General features: G+C 35.8%; 1 protein-coding gene across 3 annotated transcripts in view; it reads left to right on the top strand.

The window, feature by feature from the left end:
• Positions 1-24293, top strand: part of FER (FER tyrosine kinase) — a 470748-nt gene that overhangs the window by 90444 nt on the left and 356011 nt on the right. For all 3 annotated transcript variants that reach the window (XM_082836311.1, XM_082836310.1, XM_082836313.1), the window contains one exon: positions 4491-4590. In XM_082836311.1, the coding sequence (XP_082692437.1) occupies positions 4491-4590 (100 nt within the window). The remainder of the gene's footprint in view (positions 1-4490; positions 4591-24293) is intronic.

The raw sequence follows: 24293 nt of genomic DNA, 5'->3' as shown, positions 1-24293 counted from the left end.
TGAATGGATAAAGAAGATGTGGCACATATATAGAATGGAATATTTCTCAGCCATAAAAAGAAATGAAATTGAGTTATTTGTAGTGAGGTGGATGGACCTAGAGTCTGTCATACAGAGTGGACCTAGAGTCTGTCATACAGAGTGAAGTAAGTCAGAAAGAGAAAAACAAATACCATATGCTAACACATATATATGGAATGTAAAAAAAAAAAGATCATGAAGATCCTAGGGGCAAGATGGGAATAAAGTCACAGACCTACTAGAGAATGGAGTTGAGGTTATGGGGAGGGGGAAGGGTAAGCTGGGACAAAGTTAAAGAGTGGCATGGACATATATACAGTACCAAATGTAAAATAGATAGCTAGTGGGAAGTAGCCTCATAGCACAGGGAGATCAGCTTGGTGCTTTGTGACCACCTAGAGGGGTGGGATAGGGAGGGTGGGAGGGGGGAGTTGCAAGAGGGAAGAGTTATGGGGATATAAGTATATGTATAACTGATTCACTTTGTTGTAAAGCAGAAACTAACACACCCTTATAAAGCAATTATACTTTAAATAGATGTTAAAAAATTATTCTGATAGTTTTCTGTGGATAATGAGTAATTTGCCTTGTGACTTGATATATATCTATATAGGGGTGTGTGTGTGTATATATATATATATGTATATATATATGTGTGTGTGTGTGTGTGTGTGTAAATATCTTAATATACAAAAGATAAAGGAGTATTTTAAATTAAAAAATACAGTAATCAAGATAGTTTTGTGTTTGTGAAAGACAATAGGAAAACAAATAGATCAGTGGAACAGAATAGAGGGAGAGAGTCAGAAGTAGATCCACATAATTGTAGTTAACTGATCTTTGACAAAGGGGCAAAGTCAATACAGGGGAGAAAAGTTAATATTTTTAACAAATGGTGCTGGAACAAGGGACCGCCATGTGCAAAAAAATGAATTTAGACACATACTTTACACCATTCACACAAATTAACTCAAAATGAATCACAGACCTAAATGTACAATGTAATAGTATAAAACACCTAGAAGATAAATAGGAGAAAACCTAGATGACCTCGGGTATGAAGATGACTTTTTAGATACAACACCAAAGGCGTGATCCATGAAGAAATAATTGATAAGTTGGAACTCCTCAAAATTTTAAAACTTCTCTGTTTTCCTTTCTTCTTCCCTCCTCCCTACCTGTACTGCATGGCTTGTGGAATCTTAGTTCCCTGACCAGGGATTGAACTTGGGCCCTCGTCAGTGAGAACGCAGATTTCTAACCACTTGACCGTCAGGGAATTCCCTCCTTTCTTTCTTTTTTAAAACATTATAACTCCACAGAAATGTGTGTGATACGTGTTGCAAATGGCAAAGGAACACATGAGTTTTCATTCAGAGAAATTCTACTTAACACTGGACGTGAGTCATGGTATGAAAGTGTGCCTCCAATCTCAAATGGTATGGCATCTTTAGTACAGAATTTAAGGGAAAGTACGAGCATTGGAAGTGAAACCCAAAAGGGTCTCAGGCACACTCTGGGTGGTCTATAAGCAATTATGGAACAATAATGACTTCATAAGTTTAAAAGATATAATGAACTCAAAGCAGCCTGATAGGCAAGATAAAATGAACGACATTGGCAAAATTCTCAGAAAGATTTCAACAACAGACATCAATGTGATACAACAGTTTAAAAGTATGCAAAATGGAAAATAATTCGAGCCCCTGAGACCAGAGCAGTAACTGTGATGGGCAGTCACGTAGATGGAAGTGTCCATATTTCCTGCCTGCTCCAAGCTATATATATATATTTTATATATATGGTATATATTATATGTATTGTATTCAGGTTCTCCTCAAAAAAATAAAAAATAAAACTTCTGCTCTGCAAATACAGTATCAAAGGAATGAGAAGATAAGCCATAGACTGGAAGAAAACATTTGCAAAGGCACATTTGACAAAAGACTGTTATCTAAAATACACAAAGAACTCTTCCCTGGTGGCATAGTGGTTAAGAATCTGCCTGCCAATGCAGGGGACATGGGTTCGATCCCTGGTCCAGGAAGATCCCACATGCTGCGGAGCAACTAAGCCTGTGAGCCACAACTACTGAGCCTGCGCTCTAGAGCCTGCAAGCCACAACTACTGAGCTCATGTGCTGCAGGTACTGAGCCCATGCGCTGCAACTACTGAGGCCTGTGTGCCACAGCTGCTTAGCCCAAGTGCTGCAACTACTGACGCCTGAATGTCTAGAGCCCATGCTCCAGAACAAGAGAGGCTACCACAATGAGAAACCCGTGAACCACAACAAAGAGTAGCCCTGCTCGCTGCAATTATAGAAAGCCTGCACCCAGCAACGAGGACCCAACACAGCCAAAAATGTATAAAATTAATTAAAAAAAATACACAAAGAACTCTTAAAAGTCTACTAAGAAAACCAGCAACCTGATTAAAAAACAAACACCTCACCAAAGAAGATATACAGATGGCAAATAAGCACATAAAAAGTTGCTCAACATCATATGTCATCAAGGAAGTGCAAATTAAAGGAACAATGACATACCACTACACATCTATTAGAATGCTCCAAATCTAGAACGTTGACAACCACCAAATACTGGTGAGGTTGTGGAACAACAGGAACTCTCATTCATTGCTGGTGGGAATGCAAAATAATCCAGCCACTTTGGAAGACAGTTTGGCTGTTTCTTACAAAATTAAAAATACTCTTACCATAGGACCCAGCAATTGAGCTCCTTAGTATTTGTGCAGAGGAGTTGAAAACATATGTCTACACTAAAGCCCACACATAGCTGTTTATAACAGCTTTATTCATAATTGTCAAAACTTGGAAGCAAGCAAGAAGTCCTTTAGTAAGTGAGTGGATAAACTGTAGTGCATCCAGACAATGGAATATTATTCAGAGCTCAAAGAAAATGAGCTACCAAGCCACAGAAAGATATGGAGGAACCTTAAATGCATATTACTAAGTGAAAGAAGCCAATATGAAAAATATGTATGATTCTAACTATATGATATTCTGGAAAAGTCAAAACTATGAAGACAGTAAAAAGATCATTGATTCCCAGGAGTTAGTGAATAGGTGGAGCACAGAGGGTTTTATGACAGTGAAACAACTGTGTGTGGTACTATAATGGTGGATACATGTCATTATATGTTTGTTCAAAACCATAAAATGTACACCAAGAGTGGAACTTAATGTAAACTATGGACTTATGTGATAATGTTGTGTCATTGTAGGTTTATCAATTGTAAAAATTTACAAACATACTCTAGTGGAGTATGTTGATAATCAGGGAGGCTGTGCATGAATCAGGGTAAAAGACAAGTAGGGAATCTCCATACTTTGTGCTAATTTGACTGTGATACTAAAAGTGCTCTAAAAGGTAAAGTCCATTAAAAACAAAATGTTAACCAGTGAGGTTCTTTTTAAAAGGGAATGATTTGAACTCATTTATATCTATATCATAGTTGTAGATATTTTTGTTTATTTACACAGTGCAATCCTCCATGCTGTCAAGAACATTTGTGGTGCAGAATTTGTTTAAAGTGGACTGTGGGATTTTCTTCCAAGTTTCTTATGCCCCTTTAGCAAGTTTCTAATGCTGCTGATTTCATACTCTTCCAGAAGGCTTATTAGAAGTTTTTTAGATACAATCTAAGACTCATTTTTTTCTCAAATGCTTGTTATGGTTTTTTGACGACAGAATCAAAGACTTGGATTTGTCTAGCTTTTGGGTAGAAATAATAACGAAGTTCATGTGTGCATGCAGTGACCACTGTCATGATTGCTGCCTGGCCAGCAATGATTGTTAGATGTATCTTTTCAGAGATGTTACAGTGTGAAAAAAAAAAAATCATGTTAGAACTTGTGAATTATGACAGCTCAGAGTTATTCTGTATAATTAAAATAAGTATTTAAAATTTTTTTTTTATTAGAGAAAATATTTTTGTACACAGCAATTAATTATTGGCCTTTACATTTTATTTATTTATTTATTTATTTATTTTTTTTTGCGGTACACGGGCCTCTCACTGTTGTGGCCTCTCCCCCTGTGGAACACAGGCTGTGGACGTGCAGGCTCAGCGGCCATGGCTCACGGGCCCAGCCACTCTGCGGCATGTGGGATCCTCCTGGACTGGGGCACGAACCTGTGTCCCCTGCATCGGCAGGCAGACTCTCAACCACTGCGCCACCAGGGAAGCCCCTGGCCTTTACATTTTAGATGATGACAGCACTATTTCATGATCTGCTCTTCTTTTTAGAAATGTTTTTTTTTCATATGCTGTTGAATTTATCACCGATTTCTAAGCTAATTTTAGTTTATTGGTTGTAATTGTATATTAAAGAGCACCTCTGCCCCATAAGCAGTAAAATATGCATCTGTTAATGCTTTGGAATTTAGGTTCTCGACTGAAATAAATTTAAGCATTAAAAAGTTTTTTTTCATTTCTTTTTTTGACAGGTCACAAAGACAGAATTAGAGAAATTAAAAACAAGCTATAGACAATTAATAAAAGAAATGAATTCTGCCAAAGAGAAATATAAAGAAGCTGTAGCTAAAGGTATGATGCAATTATGAAAAATGTTTATTTTAGTGATTTTTATTCTTATCATTTGAAAGTTATCTTTATAAGTGGTGGAATGATTACACTTAGACCAATTCACATTTTAAAAATATTAAAGTAAGCCAAAATAGACTAATTACCAAACTGTGTAATAAGTATTTCTTTTTTTGTTTTGTTTTTTGAAAATAATGGAAACTATTTTTCAGTAGTTAATGCTATTAATAAAATTATGCAGTACTTGTAATAGAATGCAAGGAATGTTTAAATTTTTCTCATAGGCTTCAGATTTACTCATTTAATTACTGAGTGCTAAATAAGAAAAATAAAGTTGTATTTGTTTAGAAGCTTTTATTGATCCTCTTTTTACCTGTATTTAAATGCCATTAAAATCACAGGTCATTTTATAGCTCAGTTTTGCTTTCATAGCTTAATTTTAATATCTATATTGTACTAAAATTTTCATAATAAGCTTTGGAAGTAAATGGAAACATTATGTTTTAATTAAAGATTTGTGGTTATAGTTTTTAAATGTGACTAGTCTTCATATTTATATATTTTTTAATTATAAAATTTTTGTTGTTTTCTGGTTAAATAGAAGCATTATTAGCAACTCTTTTTAAAATATTTTTTTAATTATTAAATTTACCTTTCTCATTTATTAATGTATTTTCTCTTTTTCTTTTACTTGTATATTATTTTGTCATTTGGTTGAGGTAAATGAAATAAACAGCTCCTATATTTGGATATACCTTACACAATGAAAATACTGTTTTTGTTGTTATTCCCAGTAGACTAGAAGAGAGACTGATTTAGATGCAGTTCCCCCCCCCACTTCTGCCTCCCTTTCCTTCTTCCTCTTGCTCCTCCCTACTTCCTTCCTCTCCTTCCTTCTCTGTCCCTCCCCTCCCTTCTCCCAGTATCCCCTTCAGCATTTACTTTGTGTCTCCCTTTCTCCCTGTCTCCATCCCTCCCACATTTATTTCACGTTTCTGCTTCTTGCAGTGTTTCTAGATGAATTAGTATTCACAGTTTACTTATTTTTACTTATTTTTCTTGTACCTCAACCAGCATTTTGAGATTATGATCTCTTTTGAATGCAAACATATCTTTAAAATGCTTTCGTAATTCAGTTATGTAAGTTATTTAAGTGAAGAAAAGAAAAAATGCAATAGTGGAAAGATGAGTCAGACTTTGGAGTCAGATAGCCTTAGATGTAAATTCCAATGTTGTATGTTTATTTCATAATTTTCAAACTTCGTATACCTAATTATTATTCCTTTTTTATTTTAAAGAGTGCTTTATATAATCAAGAAGTATATACTGAGCATTTGCTACCCTTAAGTTATTGAGATTCAAACATTCAAGGAGCTTACCCACTTCTAGTTGATATTCTAACTTGGGACCTGCAAGTCTTCACTGTTTTTCAAAAATTTAGTCTTTATACAAGGGATCCCCTGCTAAACCATCAAGAGTGATTTAGAAATAGTTTTGTACATTGAGCATTACTACTCAATCTGTCAAAGGGTTAGTTTTATAAAGTTCATTACATAATGCTTGGCTAGCATTCTCAAATTAGTTTCCTGTGTTATAAACATCCACATATTAAATTCACCCAGAACAAGTGGTGACTTAATCCAACTATATTGTAATCCATCTATGTGAAGTATTTCACACTAGGTCTATATCTGTTGGAGAATGATTAGTTAGGAATAGAAGTACATAATTACTCAAATGTTTGATACCTACTTTTAATGACATAGTTTTTGTTTAAAAATGAAATCTAATTCTGATATCATAATAAAGTTTTAAATAGTTCTTGTACCTAAAGTTTATATTATCAAAGATTATTCACAGGTAATAATTGTTCTTTATTACTTATCTTTATTATTTATTATAGAGATAAAATACCATTCAGTGTTGTATCAGTAGTAAGAAGGCAACTAGAAAATCTGAAGACCGTAGTTTTAATTGATCTTAAGAAATGTATTATTTGACTGAGTCTCCTGAAGTTAAAATATGTGAGCTTATTTACATTTTCTTTCTAAAGGAATTAGTGATGTACTTTTTCATTTTCTGGAATTTGATTACTCCCATTAAATCAATGTAAAATGTATAGTGTATACACTTTTAAAGTAAGTTCTTATATAACTATGTAAATGTATGAGACTTATGTGAATTTCCCTTTTATAATCACAACTATCTTTATACTCATGATTACCTGAAAAAGTATAAAATTATATTTTTGAAAATTTTGTATCTGTTTTCAAACTCCTTCTTCTACCTTTAACATGGAAATAGGTTTTTTTTGGTGAAGTTATTTACTATTTATAAGGATGATGTGTTGGCAAATTCTTCCAACATTTACAGGCTTTATGTCAGAACCTTAGTTTATCTGGGGAGGCCACACCAGGCCATTTCTGGAATGGGCTCTAGGAATTGCTGGAGCACTGGTGGTGGATACCCAAGCTGTGGCTCTGGCATTCAGAGTCATTGCTTTAGACATTAGGGGGTCTTTGAAAAGCTATTTAAAAACTCAATCTGATATATAGTGTCCAGCTTGAGAAGACAAGGCTTCGGGGGAGATAGGACCCCGAAGAAGCTCCTATAGTAAGTAAGGGTTAAATTCTGGATTTGATCAAGAATTGGTTTGGGAAGGTAGCAGGAATATGACAGAAGAGTAGGAAGTGGAGATCACCTTCCTCCCCACAGATACATCAGAAATACATCTACATATGGTACTGCTCCTATAGAACACCCACTGAATGCTGGCAGAAGACCTCAGACTCCCAAAAGGCAAGAAACTCCCCACGTACCTGGGTAGGGTAAAAGAGAAAAGAAAAAAAAAAGACAAAAGAATAGGGACAGAACCTGCACTGGTGGGAGGGAGCTGTGAAGGAGGAAAGGTTTCCACACACTAGGAAGCCCCTTCACAGGCGGAGACTGTGGGTGGTGGAGAGGGAAAGCTTCGGAGCCACGGAGGAGAGCACAGCAACAGGGGTGCGGAAGGCAAAGCAGAGAGATTCCTGCACAGAGGATCGGGGCCGACCAGCATTCAACAGCCTGAGAGGCTTGTCTGCTCACCCGCCGGGGAGGGTGGGGGCTGGGAGCTGAGACTCGGGCTTTAGTCGGAGCGCAGGGAGAGGACTGGCGGCGTGAACACAGCCTGAAGGGGTTAGTGCACCACAGCTAGCTGGGAGGGAGTCTGGGAAAAAGTCTGGACCTGCCGAAGAGGAAAGAGACATTTTCTTCCCTCTTTGTTTCCTGGTGAGCAAGGAGAGGGTTTTAAAAGCGCTGCTTAAAGGAGCTCCAGAGATGGGCGCGAGCCGCAGCTATCAGCGCAGACCCCAGAGATGGGCATGAGACGCTAAGGCTGCTGCTGCCGCCACCAAGAAGCCTGTGAGCAAGCACAGGTCACTCTCCACAACTCTCCTCCTGGGAGCCTGTGCAGCCCGCCACTGCAAGGGTCCCGTGATCCAGGGACAACTTCCCCGGGAGAACGCACAGCGCGCCTCAGGCTGGGGCAAAGTCATGCTGGCTGCTGCCGCCACAGGCTCGCCCCGTTCTCCTCCCTCCCCCTGGCCGGAGTGAGCCAGAGCCCCCGAATCAGCTGCTCCTTTAACCCCATCCTGTCTGAGCGAAGAACAGAAGCCCTCAGGCGACCTACACACAGAGACGGGGCCCAATCCAATGCTGAAATCCGGGAGCTGTGCGTACAAGTAAAGAAAGGGAAATCTCTCTCAGCAGCCTCAGGAGCAGCGGATTAAATCTCCACAATCAACTTGATGTACCCTGCATCTGTGGAAAATATGAATAGACAACTAATCATCCCAAATTGACGAGGTGGTCTTTGAGAACAAGATATATTACTTTTTCCCCTTTTCCTCTTTTTGTGAGTGTTTATGTGTATGCTTCTGTGTGAGATTTTGTCTGTATAGATTTCCTTTCATCACTTGTCCTAGCGTTCTGTCAGTCCATTTTGTTTTTACTTAAAAAAAATTTTTTTTCTTAATAATTATTTTTTGTTTTAATAACTCTATTTTTTTAATCTTTATTTTATTTTATTCTATTTCCTCCTTTCTTTCTTTCTTTTGTTTTGTTTTCTTTTCTTTCTTCTTTTTCTCCCTTTTATTCTGAGCTGTGTGGATGAAAGGCTCTTGCTGCTCCAGCCAGGAGTCAGCACTGTGCCTCTGAGCTGGGAGAGCCAACTTCAGGACACTGGTCCACAAGAGACCTCCCAGCTCCATGTAATATCAAATGGCAAAAATCTCCCAGAGATCCCCATCTCAATGCCAAGACCCAGCTCCACTCAATGACCAGCAAGCTACAGTGCTGGACACCCTACATGAAACAACTAGCAAGACAGGAACATAACCCTATCCATTAGCAGAAAGGCTGCCTAAAATCATAATAAGGCCACATACACCCCAAAACACACCACCAGATGTGGATCTGCCCACCAGAAAGACAAGACCCAGCCTCATCCACCAGAACACAGGCACTAGTCCCCTCCACCAGGAAGCCTACACAACCCACTGAAACATCCTTAGCCACTAGGGACAGACAACAAAAACAACGGGAACTACGAATCTGCAGCCTGCAAAAAGGAGACCCCAAACACAGTAAGATAAGCAAGATGAGAAGACAGAAAAACACACAGCAGATGAAACAGCAAGGTAAAAACCCACCAGACCTAACAAATGAAGAGGAAATAGGCAGTCTACCTGAAAAAGAATTCAGAATAATGATAGTAAAGATGATCCAAAATTTTGGAAATAGAAAAGAGGAAATGCAAGAAACATTTAACAAGGACCTAGAAGAACTAAAGAGGAAACAAGCAACGATGAACAACACAATAAATGAATTTAAAAATACTCTAGATGGGATCAATAGCAGAATAACTGAGGCAGAAGAATGGGTAAGTGACCTGGAAGATAAAATAGTGGAAATAACTACTGCAGAGCAGAATGAAGAAAAAAGAATGAAAAGAACTGAGGACAGTCTCAGAGACCTCTGGGACAACATTAAACGCACCAACATTCGAATTATAGGGGTCCCAGAAGAAGAGAAAAAGAAAGGGACTGAGAAAATATTTGAAGAGATTATAGTTGAAAGCTTCCATAATATGGGAAAGGAAACAGTTCATCAAGTCCAGGAAGCAGAGAGAGTCCCATACAGGATAAATCCAAGGAGAAACACGCCAAGACACATATTAATCAAACTATCAAAAATTAAATACAAAGAAAACATATTAAAAGCAGCAAGGGAAAAACAACAAATAACACATAAGGGAGTCCCCATAAGGTTAACAGCTGATCTTTCAGCAGTAACTCTGCAAGCCAGAAGGGAGTGGTAGGACACATTTAAAGTGATGAATGAGAAAAACCTACAACCAAGATTACTTTACCCAGCAAGGATCTCATTCAGATTTGATGGAGAAATTAAAACCTTTACAGACAAGCAAAAGCTGAGATTGTTCAGCACCACCAAACCAGCTTTACAGCAAAGGCTGAAGGACCTTCTCTAGGCAAAAAACACAAGAGAAGGAAAACAAGCACAAAACAATTAAGAAAATAGGAATAGGAACATACATATAGATAATTTCCTTTTATGTAAATGGATTAAGGGCTCCCACTGAAAGACACAGACTGGCTACAAAAACAAGAATGGATACAGAATGGATACAAAAACAAGACCCATATATATTACATCTACAAGAGACCCACTTCAGACCTAGAGAAACATACAGACTGAAAGTGAGGGGATGGAAAAAGATATTCCATGCAAATGGAAATCAAAAGAAAGCTGGAGTAGCAATTCTCATATCAGATGAAATAGACTTTAAAATAAAGACTATTACAAGAGACAAAGAAGGACACTACATAATGATCAAGGGATCGATCAAAGAAGAAGATATGACAATTGTAAATAATTATGCACGCAACATAGGAGCACTTCAATACATAAGGCAAATGCTAACAGCCATAAAAGGGGAAATCGACAGTAACACATTCATAGTAGGGGACTTTAACACCCCACTTTCACCCATGGACAGATCATCCAAAATGAAGATAAATAAGGAAACACAAGCTTTAAATGATACATTAAACAGGATGGACTTAATAGATATTTATCGGACATTCCATCCAAAAACAACAGAATACACACTTTTCTCAAGTGCTCATGGAACATTCTCCAGGATAGATCATATCTTGGGTCACAAATCAAGAATTGGTAAATTTCAGAAAATTGAAATTGTATCAAATATCTTTTCTGACCACAATGCTATGAGACTAGATATTAATTACAGGAAATGATCTGTAAAAAATACAAACAAATGGAGGCTAAACAATACACTACTTAATAACTGAGAGATCACTGAAGAAATCAAAGAGGAAATTAAAAAATACCTAGAAAAAAATGACAATGGAGACACGATGACGCAAATCCTATGGGATGCAGCAAAAGCAGTTCTAAGATGGAAGTTTATAGCAATACAATCCTACCTTAAGAAACAGGAAACATCTCGAATAAACAACCTAACGTTGCACCTAAAGCAGTTAGAGAAAGAATAAAAAACCCCAAGTTATCAGAAGGAATGAAATCATAAAGATCAGATGAGAAATAAATGAAAAAGAAATGAAGGAAACAATAGCAAAGATCAATAAAACTAAAAGCTGGTTCTTTGAGAAGATAAACAAAATTGATAAACCGTTAGCCAGACTCATCAAGAAAAAAAGGGAGAAGACTCAAATCATTAGAATTAGAATGAAAAAGGAGAAGTAACAACTGACACTGCAGAAATACAAAAGATCATGAGAGATTACTACAAGCAGCTCTATGCCAATAAAATGGACAACCTGGAAGAAACGGACAAATTCTTAGAAATGCACAACCTGCCAAGACTGAATCAAGAAGAAATAGAAAATATAAACAGACCAATCACAAGCACTGAAATTGAAACTCTGATTAAAAATCTTCCAACAAAGAAAAGCCCAGAACCAGATGGCTTCACAGGCGAATTCTATCAAACATTTAGAGAAGAGCTAACACCTATCCTTCTCAAACTCTTCCAAAATATAGGAGAGGGAGGAACACTCCCAAACTCATTCTGCGAGGCCACCTTCACCCTGATACCAAAACCAGATAAAGATGTCACAAAGAAAGAAAACTACAGGCCAATATCACTGATGAACGTAGATGCAAAAATCCTCAACAAAATACTAGCAAAGAGAATCCAACAGCACATTAAAAGGATCATACACCATGATCAAGTAATGCAAGGATTCTTCAATATACGCAAATCAATCAACGTGATACACCATGTTAACAAATTGAAGGAGAAAAAACATATGATCATCTCAATAGATGCAGAGAAAGCTTTCGACAAAATTCAACACCCATTTATGATAAAAAGCCCTGCAGAAAGTAGGCACAGAGGGAACTTTCCTCAACATAATAAAGGCCATATATGACAAACCCACAGCCTACATCGTCCTCAATGGTGAAAAACTGAAAGCATTTCCACTAAGATCAGGAACAAGACAAGATTGCCCACTTCCACCACTATTATTCAACATAGTTTTGGAATTTTAGCCACAGCAATCAGAGAAGAAAAGGAAATAAAAGGAATCCAAATCGGAAAAGAAGAAGTAAAGCTGTCACTGTTTGCAGATGACATGATACTATACATAGAGTATCCTAACAATGCTACCAGAAAACTACTAGAGCTAATCAATAAATTTGGTAAAGTATCAGGATACAAAATTAATGCACAGAAATCTCTGGCATTCCTATACACTAATGATGAAAAATCTGAAAGTGAAATCAAGAAAACACTCCTATTTACCATTGCAACAAAAAGAATAAAGTATCTAGGAATAAACCTACTTAAGGAGACAAAAGACTGGTATGCAGAAAATTATAAGGCACTGATGAAAGGAGTTAAAGATGATACACATATATGGAGAGATATACCATGTTCTTGGATTGGAAGAATCAACATTGTGAAAATGACTCTACTACCCAAAGCAATCTACAGATTCAATGCAATCCCTATCAAAGTACCACTGGTATTTTTCACAGAACTAGAACAAAAAAAATTTACAATTTGTATGGAAACACAAAAGACCCCCGAATAGCCTAAGAAATTTTGAGAACAAAAATGGAGCTCGAGGAATTAGGCTCCCTGACTTCAGACTATATTGCAAAGGTACAGTAATCAAGACAGTATGGTACTGGCACAAAAACAGAAATATAGATCAATGGAACAGGATAGAAAGCCCAGAGATAAACCCATGCACATGTCGTCACCTTATCTTTGATAAAGGAGGCAAGAATATACAGTGGAGAAAAGACAGCCTCTTCAATAAGTGGTGCTGGGAAAACTGGACACGTAAATGTAAAAGTATGAGATTAGAACATTCCCTAACACCATACACAAAAATAATTTCAAAATGGATTAAAGACCTAAATGTAGGGCCAGAAACTATGAAACTCTTAGAGGAAAACACAGGCAAAACACTCTATGCCATATATCACAGCAAGCTCCTTTTTGACCCACCTCCTAGAGAAATGGAAATAAAAACAAAAATAAACAAATGGGACCTAATGAAACTTCAAAGCTTTTGCACAGCAAAGGAAACCATAAACAAGACCAAAAGACAACCTCCAGAATGGGAGAAAATAGTTGCAAATGAAGCAACTGACAAAGGGTTAATCTCCAAAATTTGCAAGCAGCTCATGCAGCTCAATAACAAAAAAACAAACAACCCAATCCAAAAATGGGCAGAAGACCTAAATAGACATTTCTCCAAAGAAGATACAGAGCTTACCAGCAAACACATGAAAGAATGCTCAACATCATTAATCATTAGAGAAATGCAAATGAAAACTACAATGAGATATCATCTCACATCAGTCAGAATGGCCATTATCAAATATCTTCAAACGGTAAATGCTGGAGAGGGTGTGGAGAAAAGGGAACCCTCTTGCACTGTTGGTGGGAATGTAAATTGATACAGCCACTATGGAGAACAGTGTGGAGGTTCCTTAAAAAACTACAAATAGAGCTACATATGACCCAGCAATCCCACTACTGGTCATATAACATGAGAAAACCATAATTCAAAAAAGTCATGTACCAAAATGTTCATTGCAGCTCTATTTACAATAGCCCAGACATGGAAGCAACCTAAATGTTCATCATTTGATGAATGGATAAAGAAGATGTGGCATGTATATACAATGGAATATTACTCAGCCATGAAAAGAAACGAAATTGAGTTATTTGTAGTGAGTTGCATGGACCTAGAGTCTGTCATACAGAGTGAAGTAAGTCAGAAATAGAAAAACATATACAGTATGCTAGCACATATATATGGAATCTAAGGGAAAAAAAAAAGGTCATAAAGAACCTAGGGGTAAGATGGGAATGGAGAGGCAGACCTACTAAAGAATGGACTTGGGGATGTGGGGAGGGGGAAGGGTAGTCTCTGACAAAGTGAGAGAGTGGCATGGACATATATACACTACCAAACGTAGAATAGATAGCTAGTGGGAAGCAGCCTCATAGCATAGGCAGATCAGCTCGGTGCTTTGTGACCACCTAGAGGGGTGGGATAGGGAGGGTGGGAGCGAGGGAGACGCAAGAGGGAAGATATATGGGAACATGTGTATATGTATAACTGATTCACTTTGTTATAAAGCAGAAACTAACACACCATTGTAAAGCAATTATACTCCAATAAAGATGTTAAAGAAAAAAAAAGGGTAATAATATATAAAAAAAAAGAATTGGTTTGGCATCAAGGGTTCAGTTACTGGAAATGGAGGTTCAGCAGCAGTAGCAGATCAGCTGGAGGCCTGGGTTAATACTGAAATTCCAAATTCCTGATCCCTGCTGTATGGGTTACACAAAATACGTTAAATTTTCAATGTTAGAATTTATATCCAAAGGAACACTGATTTATGTTGTCTAATGTAAAATATAACATTCATTTGTAATATGAATATAACACCATTTTAGTTAAATTTTTTGGTATTTAATAATATACGCTAAATATCAAAGTCATTTTGCTCTATGCTGTGTCAAGGGAACAAATGTTTGTCTTAAATTGACTTGGACTAATTTGGATATTAGTCTATTGATTATTATTTATAACATGTATGCTGAGAACAACCAAAATAATTTTAGCCTATTTAGCTGAAGTTAATAGAGTGTTTCATTGGAGCATGGAATAATAAGTTCTTGGATGCAAAATACACAGGTTTTACTTTCCTATAGCATATTAAGTTCTGAATACTTTTAGTTGGTTAAGCACATTGTTAAGTTTGCCATAAAACAATTTTTGTGAATCCATAAAGCTTGTATCCAAACTAAGGTTCTGACATAATGGCTGTAAATGGAAACATTTGCCATCACCTCATCATCAGAAAGAGTAGATGACTTCTCAAAAGAACTCCTATAAGATCATATTGTCTATGAACAAAGATAGTTTTCCTTTTCCTTTTCAATCTGGATGTCTTTTTATTTTTCCTTTTTCTTGCCTCTTTGCCCTAGCTAGACCCTTCAGTATAGTGTTGAACAGACGTAGAAAGACCAAACATGTTTGTCTTGTCCCTGATCTTAGGGGAAAGACTTTCATCATAAATATGAAGTTAACTGTAGTTTTTCAAACGTTTTTCCTTTTATCGGGTTGAAGAAGTTCCTTTTTATTCCTGCTTAAGAATGGATGTTAGATTTTGTCAAATGCTTTTGCCATATCTGTGGAGATGGATAGTTTTTTTCTTCTTTTACCTTGATATGGTGAATTATTTTGATTGATTTTCACATTTTAAAAATACTATACCATCTTCACATTCCTGGAATAAACTCCTCTTGGTTATGATGTATTATTATTTTTTATGTTGTTTGATATGGTTGGCTAAGTTTTTATGGATTTTCAGATATGTCTGTTTCTTTTAATATCTTTGTCTCATTTTTGTATAAGGATAATACTGTCCTCTCTATGATTGCCCCCTCTTAGTAATGTTTGTGTTCAATTTATAATATTTCTTAAATATTGGCAGAATTCACTTGTGAAGCCATCTGCGTCTGCTTGCTTTATTTTTTTCTCTTTTGCTAAGATTTTTAAACTATAACTTCAATTTCTTTAATTGATATAGGCTATTCAGTTTATCTTTTTCTTTGAGTTTTAGTAGGTTGTATCTTTCAAGGAATTGTCCATTTCATTTGTTTAATTTATTGGTACTAAGGTGTTCAGAATACTTCCTTATCCACCTTTTTATATTTGTAGCATCTGTGGTGATATGTTCTTTCTCATTTTTGTTATTGGTACTTTGTGTCTTCTCTTTTATCCCTAATCATTTTGGCTAGAGGTTTATCAATTTTATTAATCTTCTCAAAGATTGGCTTTAGGCTTTATTTTCTATTTTTCTGCTTTCTATTTAATTGACTTATGCTCTAATCTTTGTTTTTTTGTTTCTTCTGCTTGCTTTAGGCTTAGTTTGCACCAGTTTTTCTATTTTTTCTTTTTTTTAATCTGGAAGCTAACTAAGATCATTGATTTGAGAACTATCTTCTTTTCTTATGTAGGCATTAGTGCTATGAATTTCCCTAAGGACTGTTTTAGCAATATTCCATACATTTGTATGTATTGTGTCTTCATTTTTCTTCAGTTCAAAATACTTAAAGTATTTCCTTTTAGCTTTTTGTTTTCTTTGATACATAGGTTATTTAGAAATGTATTTGGTTTCCTAAAGATTTGACATTAAAAAAGTCTATTTTTCATTTATAATTTAATTTCATTTAGTCTGAGAATATTCTTTTTGTGACTTTATTCCTTTTACATTTATGAATGCATGTTATATGGCCCATAGTATGGTTTACCTTGGTAAATGCTTCATGTGCACTTGATAAGAATATGTATTCTGCTGTTGTTGGTTGCAGTGGTCTATATTGCTATCTTGGGCCAGTTGGTTAATAGTGTTATTAAAAGTTTTTAGGTTGTTACTGATTTTCTGTCTACTTGTTCCATCAGTTGTTGAGAGGGGGCAATTGAAATCTCCCACTGTAATTGTAGATTTGTCTATTTCTTCTCATATTTTTGTCAGTTTTTTGCTTAATGTATTTTGAAACTCTAGTTATTGGGTGTAAAAGTAGTCATGATTGTTGTATCCTCTTGATGCCCTGACCCTTTTGTCATATGAAATGACCTTTATTATCCCTGGTAGTATTCTTTGCTGTGTTATCTGTTCTATCTGATATTAATATTAGATACTTCGATTAGTGTTTACATGATATATCTTTTTATAATCCTTTTACTTCAACATTTTTTAGTCTTTATATAGTTGAAGTGCATTTCTTATAAGCAGCATATAATTAGGTCTTGCTTTTTTATCTTGATAATCTTTACATTTTAACTGGGATAGTTAGACTATAATGTGATTTATTTTGAGAATGTTAGGTTTAAATCTGTCATCTTGCAGTTTTTTTTTCTCTTTGTTTCATCAGTCCTTTATTCTCCTTTTCCTTTTTTCTGCCTCCTTTTGGAATAATTGAAAAAACTTTATTAAGATTCCCATTTATCTCCTTTATTAGCTGTAACTTTTTCTTTTGTTTATTGTTTTTTCTTTTGTTTATTCTCCTTTATTAGTCTTATTAACTGTAACTTTTTCTTTTGTTATTTTATCTTTGATTTACCGTAGTATACCTTCAAGTGATGTTATATCACCTTGTGTATAATAAGGAAACCTTACACTGGTATAGTCTTCCTATATTTGTGCTATTGTTGTGATATATTTTACTTTTGCATATGTTTTTAACTTTGTACTATATTGTTAATATTGTTGTTTAGTCAAGTATCTTTAAAATTATAATAAAACATCTTATATGTTTATCCATGTAGTTATCTTTCCTAGCATTCTTTATTCCATCTGGTATCATTTTACTTTTGCCTGAATGACTTACTTTAACATTTCTTGTAATGTAAGTCTACATGTAGTAAGTTCTTTCAGCTTTTGTACATCTGAAAAAGTTTTAATTTCACCTTTGATTTTGAAATATATTTTTGTAGAATGTAGAATTTTCTTTTAGCAGGTATTTTTTTCCCTGTTGGGTCTTTAAAGATGTTGCCCTTTGGCCATGTCAAGGAGAAATCTGTTCTAATACTTTTCTTTGTTGCTCTGCATGTTTTATATCCCTTTGGCAGCTTTTAGGATTTCCTTTTTATTGTTGATTTTGAGCAATTTGATTATGATGTGCGTTCCTGTAAGTTTTTTTTCTCCTTGTGTTTGTGGTTTTTGAGCTTCTTATGTCTGAGAGTTTATAATTTTCATCAAATTTGGAAAACTTTCAGCCGTTATTTCTTCATGTATATTTTCTGTCTACGTCTCTCTTTCTGCTGTCCTTTGGAGACTCCAGTTACATGTATATTAGGCTGTTTGTCTTTGCCTCACAGCCAACTGATGGTCTGTTTATTTTTTCCCCTTGTCTTTTTAGCTTTCTGTTTCATTTTGGTTAGTTTCTATGATTGTATCTACACTTTTACTAATCTTGTTTTCTGCAGTGTCTAATCTGCCTTTAATCTCATGTAGTATATTTTTCATCTTAGACATTATAGATTTTGCCTGGATAATTATGATGTGGGTCTTTTCTTAAATCTTCCATGTGTCTACTTAACACATTAACCTAAGTTTTACAGTCTTAGTGGACTTCATCGTCTTTCTTCATTTGTTCTGAAAGTTGTTATGAGTTTATTCACTCCCAGATTTCTTTTTGGTTCTCTGTAATCTCCACTTTTTTTCCCCCCCAGTTCATTCCCCCCCCCGACTTCCCCCCGCTTGGTGTCCATACGTTTGTTCTCTACATCGGTGTCTCTGGTTCTACCTTGCAAACCAGTTCACCTGTACGATTTTTCTAGATTCCACATATTTGCATTAATATACGATATTTGTTTTTTTCATTCTGAAATACTTCACTCTGTATGACAGTCTCTAGGTCCATCCACGTCTCTACAAATAACGCAATTTTGTTCCTTTTTATGGCTGAGGAATATTCCATTGTATATACGTACCATGTCTTCTTTATCCATTCATCTGTCGATGAGCGTTTAGGTTGCTTCCGTGATCTGGCTATTGTATATAGTGCTGCAATGAACATTGAGGTGCATGTGTCTTTTTGAATTATGGTTTTCTCTGGGCATATGCCCACTAGTGGGATTGCTGGCTCATATGATAATTCTGTTTTTAGTTTTTAAAGGAACCTCCATACTGTTCTCCATAGTGGCTGTACCAATTTACATTCCCACCAACAGTGCAAGAGGGCTCCCTTTTCTCCACACCCTCTCTAACATTTGTTGTTTGTGGATTTTCTAATGATGCCCATTCTAACTGGTGTGAGATGATACCTCATTGTAGTTTTGATTTGTATTTCTCTAATAGTGATGTTGAGCAGCTTCTCATGTGCCTCTTGGCTATCTGTATGTCTTTGGAGAAATGTCTATTTAGGTCTTCTGCTCATTTTTTGATTGGGTTGTTTGTTTTTTTAATATTGAGCTGCATGAGCTGCTTGTATATTTTGGAGATTACTCCTTTGTCCGTTGATTTGTTTGCAAATATTTTCTCCTATTCTGAAGGTTGTCTTTTCGTCTTGTTTATAGTTTGCTCTGCAAAAGCTTAGAAGTTCCATTAGGTTCCTATTTGTTTATTTTTGTTTTTATTTCCATTACTGTAGGAGGTGGATCAAAAAAGATCTTGCTGTGATTTATGTCAAAGAGTGTTCTTCCTATGTTTTCCTCTAAGAGTTTTATAGTGTCCAGTCTTACATTTAGGTCTCGAATCCATTTTGAGTTTATTTTTGTGTATGGTGTTAGTGAGTGTTCTAATTTCATTCTTTTACATGTAGCTGTCCAGTTTTCCCAGCACCACTTATTGAACAGGCTGTCTTTTCTCCATTGTATATCCTTGCCTCCTTTGTCATAAATTAGTGGACCATAGGTGCATGGGTTTATCTCTGGGCTTTATATCCTGGTCCATTGATCTGTATTTCTGTTTTTGTTCCAGTACCATATTGTCTTGATTACCATAGCTTTGTAGTATAGTCTGAAGTCAGGGAGTCTGATTTCTCCAGCTCCATTTTTTTCCCTCAAGATTGCTTTGGCTATTCGAGGTCTTTTGTGTCTCCATACTGATTTTAAGATTTTTGTTCTAGTTCTGTAAACTTGCCACTGGTAATTTGATAGGGATTGAATTGAATCTGTAGATTGCTTTGGGAAGTATAGTTATTTTCACAATGTTGATTCTTCCAATCCGAGAACATGGTATATCTCTCCATCTGTTTGTGTCACCTTTGACTTCTTTCATCAGTGTCTTCTAGTTTTGTGACTACAGGTCTTTTACGTCCTTAGGTAGGTTTACTCCTAGGTATTTTATTCTTTTTGTTACAATGGTGAATGGGATTGTTTCCTTAATTTCTCTTTCAGATTTTTCATCATCAGTGTATAGGAATGCAAGAGATTTCTGTGCATTAATTTGGTATCTGGCTACTTTACCAAATTCATTGATTAGCTCTAGTAGTTTTCTGGTAGCACCTTTAGGATTTTCTATGTATAGCATCATGTCATCTGCAAGCAGTGACAATTTTACTTCTTCTTTTCCAATTTATATTCCTTTTATTTCTTTTTCTACTCTGATTGCTGTGGCTAAAATTTCCAAAACTATGTTGAATAATAGTGGTGAGAGTGGGAAACCTTGTCTTGTTCCTGTTCTTAGTGGAAATGGTTTCAGTTTTTCACTATTGAGAATGATGTTGGCTGTGGGTTTGTCTTATATGGCCCTTATTATGTTGAGGTAGGTTCCCTCTATGCCCATTTTCTGGAAAGTTTTTATCATAAATGGGTGTTGAATTTTGTCAAAAGCTTTTTCTGCATCTATTGAGATGATCATATGATTTTTTTTCTTCAAGTTTTCAATATGGTGTATCACATTGATTGATTTGTGTATACTGAAAATCCTTGCATCCCTGGGATAAATCTCCCTTGATCATGGTGTATGATCCTTTTAATGTGTTGCTGGATTCTGCTTGCTGGCATTTTGTTGAGGATTTTTGCATCTATATTCTTCTGTGCTATTGGTCTGTAATTTTCTTTTTTTGCAGTATCTTTGTCTGATTTTGGAATCAGGGTGATGGTGGCCTCATAGAATGAGTTTGGGAGTGTTCCTTCCTCTGCAAAGTTTTGGAAGAGTTTGAGAAGAATGGGTGTTAGCTCTTCTTTAAATGTTTGGTAGAATTCACCTCTGAAGCCATCTGGTCTTGGACTTTTGTTTGTTGGAAGATTTTTAATCACAGTTTCAATTTCAGTGCTTGTGATTGATCTGTTGATATTTTCTATTTCTACCTGGTTCAGTCTTGGAAGGTTATACCTTTCTAAGAATTTGTCCATTTCTTCCAGGTTGTCCATTTTATTGGCTTAGAGTTGCTTGTAGTAGTCTCTTATGATGCTTTGTATTTCTTCAGTGTCCATTGTAACTTTTCCTTTTTCATTTCTAATTTTATTGATTTGAGTCCTCTCCCTCTTGATGAGTGTGGCTAAAGGTTTATCAACTGTGTTTATCTTCTCAAAGAGCCAGCTTTTAGTATTATTGATCTTTGCTATTGTATTCTTTGTTTCTATTTCACTTATTTCTGCTCTGATCTTTTTGATTTCTTTCCTTCTACAACGTTTGGGTTTTGTTTGTTCTTCTTTCTCTAGTTCCTTTAAGTGTATGGTTAGATTGTTTATTTAAGATTTTTCTTGTTTCTTGAGGTCGGATTGTATTGCTATGAACTTCCCTCTTAGAACTGCTTTTGCTGCATCCCATAGGTGTTGGATCGTCGTGTTTTCATTGTCATTTGTCTCTAGGTGTTTTTTGATTTCCTCTTTGATTTTTCAGTGATCTCTTGCTTATTTAGTATCATATTGTTTAGCCTATATGTGTTTGTGTTTTTTATATTTTTTTCCCTGTAATTGATTTCTAATCTCATAGCATTATGGTCGGAAAAGATGCTTGATATGATTTCATTTTTTTTGAGTTTATCAAGGCTTGATTTGTGACCCAAGGCGTGATCTGTCATTTAGAATGTTCTGTGTGCACTTGAAAAGAAAGTGTAATCTGCAGTTTTCAGATGGAATGTCCTATAAATGTCCTATATAAATCTATGTGGTCTATTGTGTCATTTAAATCTTGTGTTTCCTTATTAATTTTCTGTCTGGATGATCTGTCCATTGGTGTAAGTGCAGTGCTTAATTCCCCAATTATTATTGTGTTACTGTTGATTTCCTCTTTTATAGCTGTTAGCAGTTGCCTTATGTATTGTGGTGCTCCTATGTTAGGTGCATAATTATTTATAATTCTTATATGTTCTTCTTGGGTTTATCCCTTGATCATTGTGTAGTGTCCTTCCTTGTCTCTTTTAACATTGTTTATTTTAAAGTCTATTTTATCTAATATGTTTATTGCTACTACAGCTTTCTTTTGATTTCTATTTGCATGGAGTATCTTTTTCCATCCCCTCACTTTCAGTCTATATGTGTCCCGAGATCTCAAGTGCTGCATTTAATGTTGTCCAACAGGTGTCTTAGGCTGTCTTCATTTCTTTTCATTCTTTTTTCTTTATTTTGTTTGATGGCAGTGAATTCCACCATTTTGTCTTCCACGTCACTTATCCTTTCTTCTGCCTCAGTTTTTCTGCTATTGATTCCTTCTGTGTATTTTTCATTTCAGTTATTATATTGTTCATCTATGTTTGTTTATTCTTTAATTCTTCTATGTCTTTGTTAAACATTTCTTGCATCATCTCGATCTTTTCCTCCATTCTTTTTCCGAGGTCCTGGATCATTTTCACTATCATTATTCTGAATTATTTTTCTGGAAGGTTGCCTATGTCCATTCATTTAGTTGTTTTTCTGGTGTTTTATCTTGTTCCTTAATCTGGTACATAGTCCTCTGCGTTTTTAGTTTAATCTGTCTTTCTGTGAATGTGGTTTTCATTCCACAGGCTGCAGGATTGTAGTTCTTTTTGCTTCTGCTCTCTGGTCAATCCCCACTTGTTTATGTTGTAGAAAATATACATCAGGTTTACCTATATACTTATATGCACATCCTTCTTCATATTACCATGTAGTACCTTTTTCTAAAGTTAAAAAGTATTTTTTAAGAGTAAGTGTATCCTAATTTTGTAAAAAATAAGGAATAGCATATTGAACCAGGTGGTATTGAATTAAGTGAATTTAAATATGATTTTGGTTTGAAGTTTTTTAGTTTCCTTGAAGATATATTGAAATATTAGAAAAGATGGTCAAAACAATTGCTCCTCAGCTATGTATTCTGATGGCTAGAATTACACTATGGTTTTATTTTTTTGTTTTTATTTTTTTGCGGTACACGGGCCTCTCACTGTTGTGGCCTTTCCCGTTGCGGAGCACAGGCTCCGGACGCGTAGGCTCAGTGGCCATGGCTCACAGGCCTAGCCGCTCCGCAGCGTGTGGGATCTTCCCAGACCGGGGCACGAACCCATGTCCCCTGCATCGGCAGGTGGACTCTCAACCACTGTGCCACCAGGGAACCATAAAACTATGGTTTTACATTTACCAAGCCTCAAAATACCCACAAAGACATTTGTGTGGCTTCTCTTACATGGGTAGAAGTTTGAATGCTTCTGCTTTATTGCACATCATATTCAGGAAAGAAACAAGATAGGATGAGCTCTTCCCCATTGTACATGCCCGTACCAGTCAGGCTAAAGAAGTTTGAAAGGAGCTCTCTTCACCCCTTTTATAACAGGAGCAGGGAAACAAACTCCTTTTCAAATTCTTTTTTCTCTATGAGAAACAAAGAAGAATGCTAAAGGATTGGTAATATCCCTGATTATTTACACGCCCTCACTTACCCTAAGCAGACATAGTAAGAGGGTACCTACTGCTAGAACTGTGGGGAATTAGTTGGAAGACTCATTCAAAAGTAAATTTTTCTCTAATTGGGAAGTAGATTTTCTTAAATTGCCTCTTCACGTATTATGAATAGTTCTGTGATATTTTATAGCCAATTAAAATTGATTGGATCCATTGAGTTTTCTCTTTAGAGTACTTTAATATGAAAACCAGTTTGAAATGAGTCCAGACTTGAGACAGATGGTTAAATTTATGTTTAAAGAAATCTAAATTTAAAAAATGAATAAAACTTGGAAAAGGCTCTTTTAGTTGATTTCCTTATTTTGAGTCCACTAAGAATGGCAACTGGCTTTCTTATTTGATAATCACCAAATCTTGGAGATTTTAAAAAATCAGAATCATGTATGGATGATGCATGGAGGTCCTCTAGAAAAGTACTCCGAAATTCAAATTCACCTCTCAGTTCAGCATATGAAAGAAATACATTTTGGATACATGACCTACTAAAGACCAAAGTAGAGTTCAGGCTATGTTTATTGGTTATCAGTTTTGTTGAAATGACCTGAAAGTGGGAGGATTTGTCTTTTTTGGACCTACTTATTAATACATGATCTTTCAGCAGCTAATTTATGGCATGAATGCTTTTCACTGCATGGAGCTTAATATGATAGGACCTTTACAAGGTCATAAAGAGTAATGGCGCTCTTAGTTATCAGTCTAATTTACATTGGGTTAAAGCTGCAGAAATGAGAGTGACAGCTGTAATATTTGCAT

This window comes from Leucopleurus acutus (assembly GCF_964270905.1).
Source record: "Leucopleurus acutus genome assembly, chromosome: 3".
NCBI classification, from domain to species: domain Eukaryota; kingdom Metazoa; phylum Chordata; class Mammalia; order Artiodactyla; family Delphinidae; genus Leucopleurus; species Leucopleurus acutus.
This window is presented reverse-complemented; position numbering and strand designations above follow the sequence as displayed.